General features: G+C 40.4%; 1 protein-coding gene and 1 long non-coding RNA gene across 2 annotated transcripts in view; one reads left to right on the top strand and one right to left on the bottom strand.

Moving 5' to 3' along the window:
• The first annotated feature begins 537 nt into the window (after positions 1-537).
• LOC127357594 (ectonucleotide pyrophosphatase/phosphodiesterase family member 2) overlaps positions 538-17,230 on the top strand; it is a 39,988-nt gene continuing 23,295 nt past the window's right edge. Inside the window, exons 1-17 of the mRNA XM_051389888.1 lie at positions 538-729; positions 3,860-3,965; positions 4,872-5,021; positions 7,356-7,481; positions 7,793-7,853; positions 8,055-8,152; positions 8,358-8,437; positions 8,662-8,781; positions 9,313-9,368; positions 12,867-12,932; positions 14,017-14,089; positions 14,182-14,290; positions 15,258-15,383; positions 15,481-15,512; positions 15,627-15,754; positions 16,489-16,567; positions 16,897-16,984. Of these exons, the coding sequence (XP_051245848.1) occupies positions 712-729; positions 3,860-3,965; positions 4,872-5,021; positions 7,356-7,481; positions 7,793-7,853; positions 8,055-8,152; positions 8,358-8,437; positions 8,662-8,781; positions 9,313-9,368; positions 12,867-12,932; positions 14,017-14,089; positions 14,182-14,290; positions 15,258-15,383; positions 15,481-15,512; positions 15,627-15,754; positions 16,489-16,567; positions 16,897-16,984 (1,516 nt within the window). The 5' untranslated portion in view covers positions 538-711. The remainder of the gene's footprint in view (positions 730-3,859; positions 3,966-4,871; positions 5,022-7,355; positions 7,482-7,792; positions 7,854-8,054; positions 8,153-8,357; positions 8,438-8,661; positions 8,782-9,312; positions 9,369-12,866; positions 12,933-14,016; positions 14,090-14,181; positions 14,291-15,257; positions 15,384-15,480; positions 15,513-15,626; positions 15,755-16,488; positions 16,568-16,896; positions 16,985-17,230) is intronic.
• LOC127357596 (uncharacterized) lies at positions 5,888-8,074 on the bottom strand. Its single transcript, XR_007882283.1, has 2 exons — positions 7,989-8,074; positions 5,888-6,382 (listed from the first exon to the last, which is right to left on the bottom strand). It is a non-coding gene; the product is annotated as an uncharacterized LOC127357596 (long non-coding RNA).

Genomic DNA, 17,230 nt, shown 5'->3' with positions numbered 1-17,230 from the left:
GTTCTGCCGTCTTTGGTCAGCATTAAATATGTGTGTGTGCAGATTCATGTGTGGAAGTTCTACTTTGTATTTTGACTTTAAACTGCCTCCGTAGACAAATCCCTGCAAACATTTTAATACTCAGAGATCAGTCTTTAAGGTTCATATTAGTAGTAGCTTATCACTCCATGCAGCCCACAGTTCCAGCATGAACCCACACACCAACCAGGGACACATGGATGGCTTTGGTCTCTTGTCACTAAGTTTCCCAAAGGGCAAGTAAAAGCCTCCATATTCCTTTAAGACAGACTGAACATTGGACATTATACAACCCCTCTGCTCCCTCTGAGTGCCTCTCTCTCCCTCTCTCTCTCACCCTCTCTCTCTGGGTGATCCGTTCAGTGCTGTGTTGGACTCCGGAGCGTCACCCCGACCTGACGCACTCTTGTACCAGAGCGCAGCTGTCACCATTACTTCATGCTTATTGGCCCAAGACCGAGAGAGGCAGAGGCAAAGCAAAGGCAAACAACCGGAGAGAGAGAGAGAGAGAGAAAGAGAGAGAGAGAGAGAGAGAGAGAGAGAGGGAGAGAGAGGGAGAGAGTTGGACCCCTGCGCTCTGCTCCATCGATCTGCGGAGGCGCACAGAGGAGCTTCTACCGGACGTTGGACACAATTTCTGCGCTTTCGGTTTTTCTTAGGGGGAATGCCAAAAGTGGATTCACTGTTTGGAACATGCTACTGGGCAATTTGGTACGGTAAGACTGTGACAGTTTTGCTGTTTGATCCCCATGTCGATTTGTTTAAGCTTTCATTTGGACGGCTGAAGTGTTTCCCAGCTCCCCCCTGCTCCCAGCTCCCCCTTCTCTTGCAGGACTGATGTATCGACCTGTGAGTGAGAGAACTGCACTTTGCCTCACATTAATGCAAGCTCTGACATTTGCAGCCTTAACCTTAAGAGAGAGGAAATTACATAAGTCTGAGTATTTGAATTATAGAGCAGCTGTTCTTTTGCTCCGACTGACTCTGGGACGAGATGCGTGATGATGAGGATGATGATGATGATGATTGATGATGATGATGATGATGATGGTCTGAACAGCTCATTATCAACAGTGACACACACATTTGTTTACCTGGGGGAGGTAAAGGTAGGCAAGAGCTGAGGGTTAATGGTTACACGATGGGCATGGATTTGGCATCATCATCATCATCATTGTGAATAACTAGAATGATTTGGAAGACACCTGAGAAGGCTTCATTTGTAATAAATTTGGTTAATTTACTAAATAATAATAATAGTTAGAATGGACAATCTCTATTAATACATAATATCATTCTGCCAGTGTTGGGAAGATTTTAGTGCCACACTTGAAAGTATTGTTTCATCTCTATCTTTCATATCTTCAAATATGGTATTAGGATTATGATATACTGTAGCTTCATGCAGTGACAATTAAAGAACACCCAGTCTTTCTGAATCAGTTGTAAAGTTCAAGCTGAAATGTTTAGAGGGCTGGTTCCCAACCTTTTTGACCTGTGTGCCTTTAAAACAAAGTAAAATCCTATGTCACAGGTCTAATATAGACTGAGTCGTGACCATATTGTTTGATTTGTATCCAGTTATTAATCTTGGGACTATGGGTTGCAGCCGTATAAAGATACCATGTTATAGGCCTACCTTAGTATGAAAATTGACAGTCACAACTTTAGCTACCAAAAAATCCTTCTGTTTTCATTCCTTTAAGGGTTCATTGTAACTGATGATAATAATAATTCTGTACTATCACAATATTTTCTGAGACAGTAACCCTAATACTGTTGCAACCCTATTGCTTTGGCATATGAATACAGATGAATCAGTTTCTTTCAGCGGTTCTGGTTCTCTCACTGGTTCCTGGGGCCACTCCATGGTCCTTGTTTCCAGGAGGTTTTATTAAGTGAACAGCAAACACCTGAGTTGTAACTTTCTCTGGGTTGAACCCCTGGAAACTTTTTTGTTGGTTGTTGCTTTCACTCAAACTGCTACTCAAGTAAGTGATGTCCGTTGGGCAACTACCAGAGAAACAGGCAACACCAGATGCTATTGAATGTTATGACTGCAACAATTAGACTATTAATTGATAAGCAGTTGGAAAGAAACTTAATTGGCAACTATTATGCCAATGGATCAATCATTTAAAGTTGAAATGTCAAATATTTTCAGCTTCTCAAATATGAGGATTTGTTGCTTTTCTCTTTGGGCTTTGAGCTGTTGATCGGACATCCAAACCTTGGATTTCTCACTGGACATTTTACAGAAGGATTCACTGAAAAATAAATCGACAGATACTTCAAATAATCATCTGCTGCAGCCCAAGAAAAGTTAACCTGTGACAACTACACTGAGTTCAACAGTGTAGGAGCACCTGCAGGAGGCTGTTGGGGAACGTCTGTCTTTTCTATTCGTTTACATCCTTAAATTTGTAAGTTTGTGAATTAAAATTGTATTATCTCTCAATTTCTTTCCCTCCTTATTTCTTTAACGTCAAGAAAGTTCTCTTCTGATATCGTGAGCCAATACATTCTGATACCTGTGTGAAGTGAAAGGAATCTCTCTGATGTTTGTATTCATGTATATATCACAGTGAAGCAGCCCTGGTCTGGCTCTGTAGAGGCACACTGAACATCTTCAGCTCCGTGCGTACAGCACATTGTGTAGCTTTGATGGGAACTGAACCTTTATCTGTAGTGCCAGGCTCTTCTCTCTGAGCTATAGAAGGACACACTTCACTTTTTTAGCATTGCCATTCCTGGCTGCCCGTTGACCTCTGACCCCTTTGGTGAGAATGTGTCTCAGAGGTGAAGAAAACAAACTCCTTGTTAGGGCAACAAGGTAGCATAGAGACCCCCTTTCCAGACCTTATTTTAATCAGTATCCTCATTAAAGGTGTAATATGTCAGAATTTTTGTTTTGTCGTTGTGTCAAAGACGTCTATATATTGTGTTGCAGAGATATCTACTAAAGTTAGCATGCTAACCAGCTTCCTTCGGCCTGTCCTTTCTCATAATACCACCTTGTACCTCAAGAAGCGATAGTCTGATGCTCAGTATAGCTCGTTACGCTCTCTCAGCTTGTTTAGTCTATAAATAAACAAAAGAAACGGAAATAAGGAAATAGTATTACAGCTATTTTTCTCATTAGAGAGAAGAATACAACCCTACACCTTCTGAAGACTAGCTTAATTCACTTGTTAACTCATCATAAAACATTTTTCATTCAAACTCAACAGAAACAAAATAAAACTGGCCACAACTTGCTTAGTTAGTCTCACCACAATTCCAACAATCACAAGCTCTGGTTTGGTCTCAATTTGGTCTCCACCATGTCTTTGTTGTCCCCAGAGACAGAGAGTCAGAGTCCTGGTTAGAACCGCTGTAAATTACCTCGGTACTGTATTCCCTGTCATCAAACTGGCCTCCGTTGGTCTCAGAGGCTGTATTTGGGGCTGCCCTGTTCCGTTGCCCGCTGGCCGGTCCAGCATCAGTCACGGCTAGCATCCCTCTCGCCCTGGGCCAGAAAACGTCCTCCTCTCTTCGTTCCAAAGCATACAGTATATACAGCTACTTGGACCGCCAGCTGCACAGTTAAGTTACGGCAGCTACAGTTAGCAGCTGATATCGTTTTCTCTGGTGATATGCTTCCCTCTATTTAGAGTTTGAATTTGACCAATTCTTACCTATTGCACCTTGAAGTGTCCTTGAGTAAAAAGACATTGAGGCTCTACTCGTCCCAGAGATGCCTGACCTTTGACCTGGGACCCTTGAGTGGACAGTGGACAGAGATTTCCTTTATCGGAGTCAATAAATAATCATGTATGTTTTTGTAATGTGTTTTCTGCAGGTAGTGGTTGTGTTCTGTCTGTGGGGTACTGATGTCAGCAGAGCTTATGTTTTTCAAGCCAGTAGACCTTCAGATGGAGGAGACAACCCACCACCTCACACTAAAGGTGAGAACAGCTGTAGATGTTTGATTCAGGACAAAATGGAAAGATCTGCTTTTTGACATTCAAAACAATTCCTCATGTAGTGAAATAAAGCTGATTATATACTCTTTAAATCACCAAGCTGGTGGTTTACATGCTGTACTCAACATTATTGCAGATCACGCTTTTATATTTTAGATTGTGTTCCACAGCCATTGGTTTCAGTGCATTTCACAGTGCTTTAATTTACAGAGAATTAAAGCCATCACAGTGACATGTAGTTGTTTTATTCAATTATTTTTCATCATGTGACACTATACGTGGAAGCACCATTTCAGTGCATTCATGGATCCTCTGACATCCCAGAATTACTAGTTTGCTACAGAAAAACACTACATTAATGAGTTATGTTGATGAAAAATAAAATTCTGAGTAAAATCCAATGCAGAAACCACCACAAAGCAAACATGGGTGTGGAAATAAAAGGATCATGCATTAACAAACATTACTGTTTGGCAGCCGATTTCTCAAAACTCGGATACCAATGAGCTTTCAAAAACAGTCCTCACATATGCTACGATACTGAAACCTTGACATTACAGAAAGACTGTTTGGCTTTCTGGCTCTCTCATTGTGTATTGAAGTGAACTGACACCACAGGCTGCCTGCAGAGTGCTTTGATTTTTCAATCAAACCATACTGTTTGTAGTGTTGGCAGTTAAGGCCCTTTAACCTGCATGTGTAATCTGTGTGCTGTACATGCATGAATGTATGGTTCTTTAAAGATGCTGACACATTTCCTTTCAAATAAGGTGCAACTTTGAATCTTAGGAAAGAAAAATATTGGATTGATTTTTATCAGAGTTTTTCAGATAAATAATAATATATTTGCGGCAGTGGCGTCTAACTGTGGCCCTGTCCCCTCTCCAGTCGTCTCAGAGTGGATCAGCTCAGCGGGCTCCTGCAAGGGGAGGTGTTTTGAGCTGGAGGAGGCCAAACCTCCAGGGTGCAGGTGTGACAATCTGTGTAAAACCTACTACAGCTGCTGCACTGACTTCGATGAGCACTGCCTGAAAACAGGTCAGTCTGTCGTCCAACTTCATCACGTCTCCTGTTTTAACTTCTTTCACATAATATTCTGACAAGGACGCTGTGATTTCTGTCCTGTTAGTTAGTTTAACAGGTATCAAAAAGGCCTTTGGTCAAGAAAAAAGGGATGAAGTTTTTGTACTGATTTAACAGATTTCTAACAGTGTGAGAATTTTGTAACTTGCTTTTTGACTGGTACTTTTCTCCCATGATTGTCTGTATTTTGAAGGACATTAACGGACATTTTAAAGTTGAGAACCATTTTATTTGTATTGAAGCATCATGTATGTGCTCATAGTTCTTTCAAGCTGATATCAGCAGTTTAGTAATCACTGGATAATGGACTAATGTTTTTCTTTTTTATTCCTTTTATATGAACAGTGTGTATTTAGGTTTTATACACAAAGTGCATATATCGATGTTTTTGTAGAAATTTGCCAAACGTTGGATGAGCATTTCTATGGAAGCCCAGTATTCATGTTAAAGGATGTCCTGCAGTGGGTACTGAATCAACTTACTTCTATCCTCAAGGATAATGGTGGTGTTATTATCTCGATTATGAGTTTGGCAGTTGTGTATGTGTGTGTGTGTGTCCATGTTTGCGTGTCTGTCTGCAGATAATCTTACACAACCATTCAGCCTCATAGATTTTGTGATCATTTATGACAGTATGCTCATGGACCTCTTCTGGTTGTTGATTCAAAATGTCTGTAAAAACCTTGAAAAACCTCCTTTATTGGTTGCTCTGTTTGATACCAACTGCTGACTCCTCACCCCTCTTAAAGGTCCAGCGTGTAACATTTAGGAGGATCTATTGGCAGAAATGGAATATGATATTCATAGTTCAGTCAGACAACTCACGTTTGAAATGTTTATTAAAGCAGTATAGCATATTTAGATTTTGGCGTCTAGGCTCCGACCTCATATGTTTACATAGAGATATTGGGGGAGTGATGCGCAAATACCTTAACCCTCAGTCGGAGCCTACAGGTGGATGCTGGGGTGGTGGTGGGGCTTACAGCGCAGCAGGCAGCAATAGCTTACAGAGCAGCAGCAGCAGCAATACGGATGCAGGGCAACAGCGGCATTGACAGAGCAGAGGGAGAGCTGGGAAATTGTGCAGTTTAAATAGACCGCCAGTTTGGAGTGAGGCATGTCATGTGTGAATATCAGCGCAGCTGGAGTTGACGAGCCTGAACAAGCTCGCAGGCTTCGCTCGCTCTGTTTTCATTAGGGGATGTCACCTGACAATAAGAATCGTTATGTTCTTGTTACCTTAGAATGAGCCTTTTATATCCACAGACGCCGCGGGTCGCCTTCTGTGGAGGTCGCCATGATGAACCACCATGTTTCTACAGTAGCCCAGAAGGGACAAAAACATTAGAAACATTAGCTCTAGATAGGGGTGTTTCATGCTTTTTGCAGTCAACATAGTTTCTCTTGAAAGGGAAGGGTGAAGCGACGTTAATGCCATTAAAACCTACCCATTGGAGTTGATCAACAATCGCTAGGCTAAAAACAAGGCATTGGTCTCATCTTGAACTGTAGCAGCTGCAAATGAATTCCATATCCAATATGATCCACTAAAGTTACGGTACAACATGAATAAATCCTGCTGCCATCCTAACTGTGGCAGTCTTTGGCTTTGATACAATACTTGTTTGTGAATTCACTGTTAGTTTTGATCTTGTCATGAGATTTGTTGACAATAAGAATAGACAGAAGATCACCAGACTGATCCAGAGTCTCCGTATGTTATACACTGTGTGTGCATATGTTGTTTTTCTGTTTGAGTTTCCATTGATGGAAGTAAATAGTGTGTTTATTGACGACTATTTTCCGGTTTATTTGCACATTTTGTACACACACAGATTGACTAATATCAGTAGCAGTAGAGTTATCTATTATAATAGTTCACAGCAGTACTGCAGTAGCTCCAGTACTCAGAAAGCTCAGCTTACACAATGATAAACACTTAGCTGTTACATCATTGACAAAGTCTGGGAGTTAGCCAAAATGCTAATTTTCATCTGATAGTAATTTAGGCCTTGGCCGGATAAAGAGACAATTTCATCTTGAAAACATTAAGCTAACCAGGCTGGGACATTTTCCAGAACAAAACAATATGATGATTGTAGCTTATGAATTCTACAACCATGAGCTACTTGTGAGGGTTTTCTTTTACAAGGTCTGCGTTGCTTGTAACCGGATAATTCGTAACAGACTGGAGGAGATTTAAGTTGTCAATGCCATTTGTCCACGATGTTTTTCAGCCTCATTGGGTGGGTTTAATGTTAATGAACTTCCCTCCTTCCTCTATCTCAGCGGGAGGTTTTGAGTGCACTCAGGCTCGCTGCGGGGAGGAGAGGAATGACGACCACGCCTGCCACTGCTCAGAGGACTGTCTGGAGAAGGGAGACTGCTGCTCCAACTATAAGTCACTCTGCAAAGGTACTTATTGTGAGAGTACGGCTGCAACTAATGCTTATTCTCATTATATTATTCATTATCAATTAATCTGTCGATCAGTTTAATCGATTAATCGATAAGTCACTTGGTCCATAACGTCAGAAAATGGTGAAAATATTGATCACTGTTTCCAAAGATATTACATGTACAGAGGTTAGAGTATATTCTCACATTTGAGAAGCTGAAATCAGAGAAGTTTGACACTTTTACCAATATACATATACATGATTAGAAATGGAGAGTGAATGTGCATAGAAGTAGGCAATCACTCTGTGCTGTTGTTTCCATGTGAGGTGAGACTTCATGGGTGCAAGGAGACTGTGAGGACATCAAGAGTGCGGAATGCCCTGCAGGGTGAGTCTGAAGCTGAAAAACTCAGCAACAGTGAAACATAAGAGCCACTGTGTGTGCTGACGCTGTAATATGACACATTTTGTTTTTATTTTATTTAAGAGAAGATGGATGAAGATTTATTTAATCAACACCTACCATATTCATTCTGTCCTTTTAAAATGATGCAATTGCCACTGGTGAATTTTTCTTTTTTTTGCTCAGCTTCATCCGTCCTCCCCTCATCATGCTGTCTGTCGATGGGTTCAGAGCCTCCTACCTGAAGAAGGGCAAATCTGTCATTCCCAACATTCATAAACTCCGTATGTCTTCTGTACTTTTTCTTACGTTCCGTTTCCTAAATGCAGTTGTAGCGAAGTCCTGATCTGTGTGACTGTGTGAAGCTCCTCCTGTAATTTAGCTGAAGATAAATGTATCATCTAATTGCAGGTTTGATCTTGATTGTAGTGCTTAAAATATGTTTTTATGAAGTTTAATAATGAAAAGTTTACATGTGCTTCCTCTTAGGCGCATGTGGTACTTCAGCACCCTACATGCGACCAGTCTACCCATCAAAGACCTTCCCAAATTTATACACACTAGCCACAGTAAGTGATCCTGGGTAATGTCTGAATGACCGGTTCATATTTTTTATCATGCAACACCAGAGGGGACAGTAGAGCAGTGCTGTTAATATGTACTCCTATGTTGGGCTAAGTCAATACAAATGTTTGCCAATAGCCATGTTCAAAAGGTCCTACGGCCTGTAGATGTTGTGACGCTGCTGCAGGGCTGGTTTTCATTAACTGCGGCCGCATTGCTCTCTCTGCAGGGTCTCTACCCAGAGTCCCATGGGATTGTGGGGAACACCATGCATGACCCGGTGTTTAATGCCACCTTCAGCCTGCGCACCAGAGAGAAACTGAACCACCGCTGGTGGGGCGGACAGCCTGTGAGTACACTCTAGATACCAGCCTGTGACTGGATTGGATTCAGTTCAGACTCACATGCAGGCTAAATAAACTGTAGTGAAAGAAACCGAGCCTGCACTGGTTAGCAGTCAGTTACGGATTGTCACTTTTTTAGACTGATTTCAGGCTCTGACACAACTGAAACTTTGTAAGTCACAAATCTCACAGTCTAGTTTCATATCCTGGAGGCCCATTAAAAGTCCAGTGTGTAACATTTAGGAGGATCTATTGGCAGAAATGGAACACAATATTCATAGGTATGTTCTTATTAGTGTGTTGTGCTAAGCTATGCAAAAAAAACACTTCCTGAACCTATATCTATGATGGTCCTGGATTCAGAGAGATTAAACTGATCTGAACATTGTATACAATAAGTTAGTAGTATGGAACTGAGACACAGCAGTATGACCTCAGGTGCAAAGGTGACGCATTACACTGTGGGATTTTTAAGCATAGTGTGCTGAGGAGGGACATTTGATTTTTGATAACCTCCTTCTTGTTCTGTTTCACAGATCTGGATCACAGCGGAGGAACAAGGAGTGAAAGCAGGCACTTTCTTCTGGCCTTGGTACTTAAGTTAGTACTGGAATATTTTTCAATAGCTTTAGACACTGAACGCAGCACGGCACCGGTAACTTCCAGAACCTTGAAGTTGAGAGCATAAAGATTCATGGTTGGTTTAGGAGGCAAAGAATATGGGTTACTGTATACTGTGTTTTGGTCCAACATTTATTCTAAAAGCTGAATTTACAATATAAAATCCACAGCATACAATAGCCTCCTACGTATATGATCATGCTGCACAACAGGCTTCCTGATATACATTTTGTGTTACTGGTGAATCTCATGAGAGAACGCTTCCTTATTATAATAACGCTTAAACAGGGAGCTGAAAAAAATTATACAGATAATCACAGATTAAAGTCTGAACAAAACAAAAAAAGGGAGCTTTCTTTAGCTTCACTCCGTGGCTTTATATAAAAAGTACTGAGATATTTGGAAACTTGCCAAAATATATCTGTTTTGTTAACTCTGAAATACCGGAAAATAGAATATTCCTTGAAATCACCCAGTATGGCTAATTATTGTTAATTTTTTTTTCAAAAAAAATACAAACATTTATTTAAATTAATTGGTTTAAACTGATTTTGTATTCCCATTTCCTAAATTTAACTCATGATGTCATTACAAATGTATAAAGAAGCAGGAATAGTAATCCGTTTTCTCTACGATCCAGAGCTGATCTTAGTTTATTATCAGATAAAGATTTAAGGGTGATTTTCTCTTTATTGCACCTAAATGACTGCACAGACAGATTAGTTTCAGAAAGAATTTGCATATCCATGACATAATGATCACGAGGCTAAGAGGCTGAGCGCTCATCACATCCTGACAATGGCCCCAATGACACAGACACACAATCACAAGACAATTCCCCCACATACTCTTTCACAACAGAGGCCATTGAAAACTCAAAGCCGCCGAAACAGCAGCTTGTTGGAGCATCGAGCAAAAATAAATTGAATCAAGGCAAAGTGGTAAAGGAAAGGCAACAGACTGGTTTTTATATCTCGATGTTATAGATATTGCTTGTAACAAGACTTCCGTCTATTACTCCCTGTTTCTACTGTCTTTGCGCGAGGACACAGACAATTACAGACAGATCAGCTCCCCCTTTTCCCTTTTCATTCATAAGAACAGGTGGTTCTTTTAATCCAGTAAATATCCAAATATATCCTGTGAAGAATATGTGATAAAAGTCAGTTCAATTCAATTCAATTTTATTTGTATAGCGCCAATTCATAACAGAAGTTATCTCAGGACACTTTTCAAATAGAGCAGGTCTAGACCGAACTCTTTATAACATTATTTACAGAGACCCAACAGTACCACCATGAGCAAGCACTTGGCGACAAGGGCAAGGAAAAACTGCCAGGCAGGAACCTAGGACAGATGCTTTGGCTCTAGGTGGGTGGTCGTCTGCTACGACCAGTTGGGGTGAGAGAAAGAGAGAGAGAGAGAGAGAGAGAGAGAGAGAGAGAGAGAGAGAGAGAGAGAGAGAGAGAGAGAGAGAGAGAGAGACAGAGAGACAGACAGACAGACAGGTGCACAGCAACAACAGTATTGGCAATGGCAATCTAGCAGGACCATGGCAGGAGGCTCCACCAGGATCGATAAGAACCTGCGAGACGAGAAAGCACAAGAACTCCAGGGAAGAAGTGGAGTTAGTAACATGCATTAATGGAACATGAATGAGTGCAGAAAGAGAGAGGAAGAGAGGAGCTCAGTGCACCATGGGAAATCCCCCAATAGTCTAGGCCTATAGCAGCATAACTAAGGGATGGTTCAGGACTCACCTGATCCAGCCCTAACTATAAGCTTTATCAAAGAGGAACGTCTTAAGCCTACTCTTGAATGTGGTGAGGGTGTCTGCCTCCCGAACCACAACTGGAAGCTGGTTCCACAGGAGAGGAGCTTGGTAACTGAAGGCTCTGGCTCCTGTTCTACTTTTAGAGACTATAGGAACCACAAGTAGCCCAGCATTCAGAGAACGTAGTGTTCTAGAGGGGTAATAGGGTACTATGAGCTCTTTAAGATATGAAGGGGCCTGACCATGAAGAGCTTCATAGGTGAGGAGGAAGATTTTAAATTCTATTCTACATTTAACAGGGAGCCAATGCAGAGAAGCTAGTACAGGAGAGATGTGATCTCTTTTTCTAGTTCCTGTCAGTACTCGTGCTGCAGCGTTTTGAATTAATTGGAGCGTTTTAATGGACTTATTGGGGCAACCGGATAATAAAGAGTTGCAGTAATCCAGCCTTGAAGTAACAAATGCATGGATTAGTTGTTCTGCATCTGTCTGTGATAGGATGTGTCAAAGTTTTGTAATATTACAACAATATAAATGAAAGAAGGCAGTCCTAGAGGTCTGCTTTATGTGGGAGTTAAATGACAAATCCTGATCAAAGATAACCCCAAGATTCCTGACAGTGGTGCTAGAGGCCAAGGTAATGCCATCTAGAGTAACTATATCTTTAGACAGTGAGTCTCTAAGGTTTTTGGGGCCAAGAACAAGAATTTTGTTTTTTTCTGAGTTTAACATCAGAAAATTGCAGCTCATCCAGGATTTTATGTCCTTAAGACATGTTTGTAATTTAGATAATTGATTAATTTCATCGGGCTTGATCGATGGATATAACTGTGTATCATCTGCATAACAGTGAAAGTTAATGGAGTGATTCCTAATAATGTTGCCTAAAGGGAGCATATATAAAGTAAATAGTATTGGTCAAAGTAAAAAGTACAGAACCTTGTGGAACTCCATGACTAACTGTAGTATTTATTGAAGATTCATCGTTAACATGTACAAACTGCGAACGATCTGATAAATATGACTTAAACCAGCTTAGTGCGGTCCCTTTAATGCCAATTTGATGCTCAAGTCTCTGTAAAAGAATATTATGGTCTATGGTGTCAAATGCAGCACTAAGATCTAATAATACAAGTACAGAGACAAGTCCATTGTCAGAGGCAATCAGAAGGTCATTATTAACTTTAACCAGAGCTGTCTCTGTGCTATGATGAACTCTAAATCCTGACTGAAAATCCTCAAATAAACTATTGTTATGTAGAAAGTCACAAAACTCTTTGGTGACTACTTTCTCCAGAATCTTAGGGAGGAAGGGGAGGTTAGAGATCGGTCTATAGTTGGCTAAAAGAGTGGGTCAAGAGTGGGCTTTTTAAGAAGGGGTTTAATTACAGTTACTTTAAAGGACTGTGGTACATATCCTGATAATAAAGAAAGATTGATCATATCCAGTAAAGAAGTGCCAATTAAGGCAACAACTTCTTTAAGCAGCCTAGTTGGGATCGGGTCTAATAGACAGGTTGATGGCTTCAATGAAGAAATTATTGAAGTTAACTGATCGATTGCAGAAAAACAGTCTAAATATATTTTAGTGGATTTTAGTTTACATTAGTAAAAGTCCATGAACTTGGAACTTTAACTTATAGTTTAAACTGACAACCTGCTTCTTCATCATCATTCACCGTGTTTGGTTTCCAGGGTGATTCCTCTGGAGAGGAGGATTTTGACCATCCTGCGCTGGCTGCATCTGCCCGATGATGAGAGGTATGTCTACTCTTCATGTAGGGTTTTGAGAAAAATGCAGCTTTTATTTGGGTCTTGGAAACGTGGGTCTTTCTCATTGCAGAAACTTTGACTTGCAGTTCCAATGAAGTGTCCCAATAAGCCAAGACACAGAGCCAAAACCATATGCACAACACCGGGCTCCTGGAACTGGCTGATTTAAACTGACTGCAGTCATTACTGATGTTATTAGTCATACTTGTGTTTGTCAAAATGTCTGCTGTGGGAACAGCACAGCTGCAGTACAACTGTACTTTTGAGCATTATAACTATTGGTTATGGTTCTTTTTTCTCTCCAGGTTGTCTGTCCCCAGAATATAAAGAACTGTGTTTAAGTTCATCATGGAATGATTATAATGGAGTGTTTTTTTAAATGCATGTCAACAGCTGACATAAAGCTGGTGAATAAAATGTCACCACTGCATAGAACAGGAAACTATGAATGAGGCTCATTATGTAATTATTTTTTTTCCCTTTTACCTTAACACACATGCCAGATTTCTATATTAAAGCCTAACTTTTTCCCCATATTGCTGAGTACTTACTCAACTCAGGTCAGGTTTCAAGTTTATTTTCCCTGGAAACTCCTCACGCTCATTATGAGCATAAAGTGACTGTGGTTATTCTGTCAGCAGCTGTATGAACAAGCTGTGGTCTTATGCACGTTTTACTGGAAGTATGTATACTTAAGAATTTATTTCTCTAATTTCTGGCGAGGTAATGCTCATTCATATATATCTTAAAATGTATGTCAAAGATCTCAAGAGAGTATATGGGTTTATATGAGAAGTGCTGTGTGTTTTATGTTTGGTCAGGCGTTTCGGTGAGTGCCTCTTGGAGACCTCAAGATAAAGGTTGTTTTTAGTGTTGAGCTGAAGCTGGGTCAGTGAAGGGGTCACAAGCTGTTTTTAGTGCACTGAGGCAGTGGGTTGACAAGGTTTTCATGTTTCTTTGTTCTGTGTGAGTTGAGGTGAGACGATCACTGCCAGAAACAAGTTTTTTACAAGGCTCAACGGATTTTTCAGGTGGAGATCAAGATTAAACTGTGTGTGTTGTCTCTCTTCAGGCCGTACGTTTACGCTGTCCACTCAGAGCAGCCCGATACCTTCGGACATCGGCTGGGACCGCTCAGCAGTGAGGTGAGTGTGAGGCCTGAGGGTGGAAGTGTGTGCGTCATTGGGGTCGTGCTCCATTGCATTATTACATGCTGTTTTTCCTCCCCCATGTATAGCTGGACAACCCTCTGAGGGAGATCGACAACATCATCGGTCAGCTGATGAACGGTCTGAAGCAGATGAACCTGCATCGTTGCATCAACGTTATTGTCGTAGGAGACCATGGTAGGACCACCATATAATCTTTGAAGCCTGGACATTTGTGTTATCTCTTTTTTTTTCAGTTAAATCTGGCCAGTTTGTTTAAAGTTAATAGGTAAATGGATGACTTACAAAAGATATACCCAAAAAAGAACAAATACATTATAAAGCTTGTTATATATGAATATATATATTCTGACTGTGCTCTGGCTTTTAATCGTGCCTTCTTATCTTCATATTAAATTACTGCAGTCAGTTCACCGTCTCACTGTGTTGTAGTTTTATGCACTTGAGTTTTAACACATCTGTAGATATTTCTGCCACCAACCCCAAACAATAGAGGTGAATGAAACTTGCGATCCTCAAAGAATTAAGAACCAACACCACAAAAGCTCAACTATGGCTTGTCTGTCAAAAAACAATTCATTGTTTCTTTGGATATTGCACAGTACAGTTCTGCTACCTCAAACCCAAGTATTGGGTTTCTGATATTCTCTTTTAATTTGTAAAGTAGTTACTCTCTTTCATGCACAGTCCCCAGTGGGGAGAAGAAAGTGTTGCCAATGACTTGCATTAGCCTGGTGAGCCAACAGCCCATAATAAAAGAGATTAGCCTCTGGTCTTGGGTCGCATTCAGGTCTCATATTTGGCAGTGTCATGTGGGTTGAGTTGGCTCGATTCATAAAGACTTCAAGTTTAATTCCCTGAATCAGTTTTACTGGAACGACTTCTACAAAAGAAATAGGCCCTGTAGAAACTGTTGACAGTGAGCCCTGCAGATTCAGAGTAACTGGGACATTGTTGGAAAGAAACTTTAAGCTTAAGTCCTGTTCAGCTCCAGTGTATTGTCTGAAACAGTTGTGTCAAAATGTTGGCACATAACAAAACTATCAACAAGAACAAAAAAATTATGTTTCTTTTACATTACTTAGGGTTTACTGACCTTTAAATAATAATAACAGAAACCGTGGCTGTCTTTTCTGTCTCTCAGGTATGGAGGAGACCCACTGCGATCGGACAGAATTTCTCAGCAGCTACCCGCTCAACATAGACGAGATCATGCTGATCCCTGGCTCACTGGGCAGAATACGACCCCGCGACCCCAAATCCACCACATGTAAGATGAGAGTGGTCATTTTAACATGAGACTGTATCAGAATATTTTCACAAAATCAAACAGGCTTCATTTTGATGTAATATATTTTCCTTTCCAGATGACCCCAAAGTTGTGGTTGCAAACCTCACTGTAAGTACTACAAAAACAAAACCATTGTTCCAGTAATTTCTCAGAGAGAGAGAGAGAGAGAGAGAGAGAGAGAGAGAGGGGTAAGGTCGTTCACCTACATATTTGTTGTTTCAGTGTAAAATGCCGACTCAGCATTTCAAGCCGTACCTGAAGCAGCATTTACCCAAGAGGCTTCACTACGCCAACAACCGCAGGATCGAGGACGTCCACCTGCTGATGGAGAGGAAGTGGCACATTGCCAGGTAACCTGTGACGTACTGATTCAGTTCAAATGAAATGACACAATCAAGGGAAGCCTCGAGCAGCCTGTGCTCTCTATTTCACATTTAGTTAAAGTCATTGGCTCTCCTCGGCATTGAGAACCCAACATCACCCAACCCGAACCAGCTCTCAGGTCCACCTTTTAGTGCAGCTGAGTTTAAGATCCAGTCTAACTAAAACTCTTGAATCTGTGAAAACTTTTGACTGGAGCCTAAATGACCAAAGAAGACCTGAGAGACATTTGACAACATGGACTGCCCAGTAAAAATGCAAAAAAAAATGATGACTACAATAACTATTATCTTCATTATTGATTAATTGTAACCTAAGGACACAAACTTGTGATGGATGTAAGTGCTCTGCTTTTTTACCTTTACACTATCAACAGCAAGAGCCCAGTCCTTCTGTCTGTGTGGTTCAGTTAGAAAGTTGTTTTCATCAGGTAGAAAAAAGACAAAATGTCAAAAGGTTCTTAGAACATATTCTAAGTCTGTTGGGTAAAGGGAAATTAGTATATTCTGATAAAGTGAAAAATTTCCTGTCATCAAAATTAACAACTGATTTTGTGGAATTTCACCAAGCAGTGAGAGAACTTAAGATCTGTTTAGTTTCTGTTTCACTTCATGCGGAGAAATCATGGCAGGAATTATTCTCAATGTTCTCTCAGTTTTCACTATATTTTAATATTCTATGTATATTTTTGTATTTATTCCAGGAAAATGCCAGAAAAACTGAGGACTCGGTGTGGTTTCTTTGGTGACCACGGCTTTGATAACAAGATAACCAGCATGAGGGTACTTTGGTGTTTTATACCTATTTTTCTCTCCTGTATTATATATGTTTTATTCTAACTGTAACTACAATAGACCTCTAAGGTTACAGGATTATTGATTTAAGATTGAAACCAGATAAACCATTTTTTTTCGTCCGGTGTTACCATTTGTTGAACTGTAAAAAACACCTCATCATCATCGGCAAATCGCTTCCGATGTATCACTAACATGAAGCAACCACTGTTCATCTACTGTTTAATAGGTGTAATACAGATGCTATACACTCATTTTAATGCTGATTTAGTAGAGAACCTTATGTTTTTTGTACATTTCTTCTTTCCTTCATGCAGACCATATTCATGGGTCATGGGCCGAGCTTCAAGTTCCAGAAAAGAGTGCCAGAGTTTGAAAATATAGAATTATATAACGTCATGTGTGGTGAGATTATTATTTTCCCTAAATGGTTTCCTTGTTTCACCTAGTTTAAATGACATGATTTAGTCAGTATGGGCAGGACTTCAGTGATGCCATAGTAATGTCATAATTAGGGAGTTAAACATTTTCTTCTGTGATGTGTTTAGATAACTCCAAAACCTTTTCTCTGAACCTGGTTGATTTTAACCCAGAATATACACGTTCAGATACATTTCTGATGGTTCCTATCATGTTTTTATCTCTCTGTCA

Source organism: Dicentrarchus labrax, unplaced genomic scaffold (genome assembly GCF_905237075.1).
Source record: "Dicentrarchus labrax unplaced genomic scaffold, dlabrax2021, whole genome shotgun sequence".
NCBI classification, from domain to species: domain Eukaryota; kingdom Metazoa; phylum Chordata; class Actinopteri; family Moronidae; genus Dicentrarchus; species Dicentrarchus labrax.
Note: the sequence above shows the minus strand (reverse complement) of the source record. Positions and strands in the feature narration are given on the sequence as shown.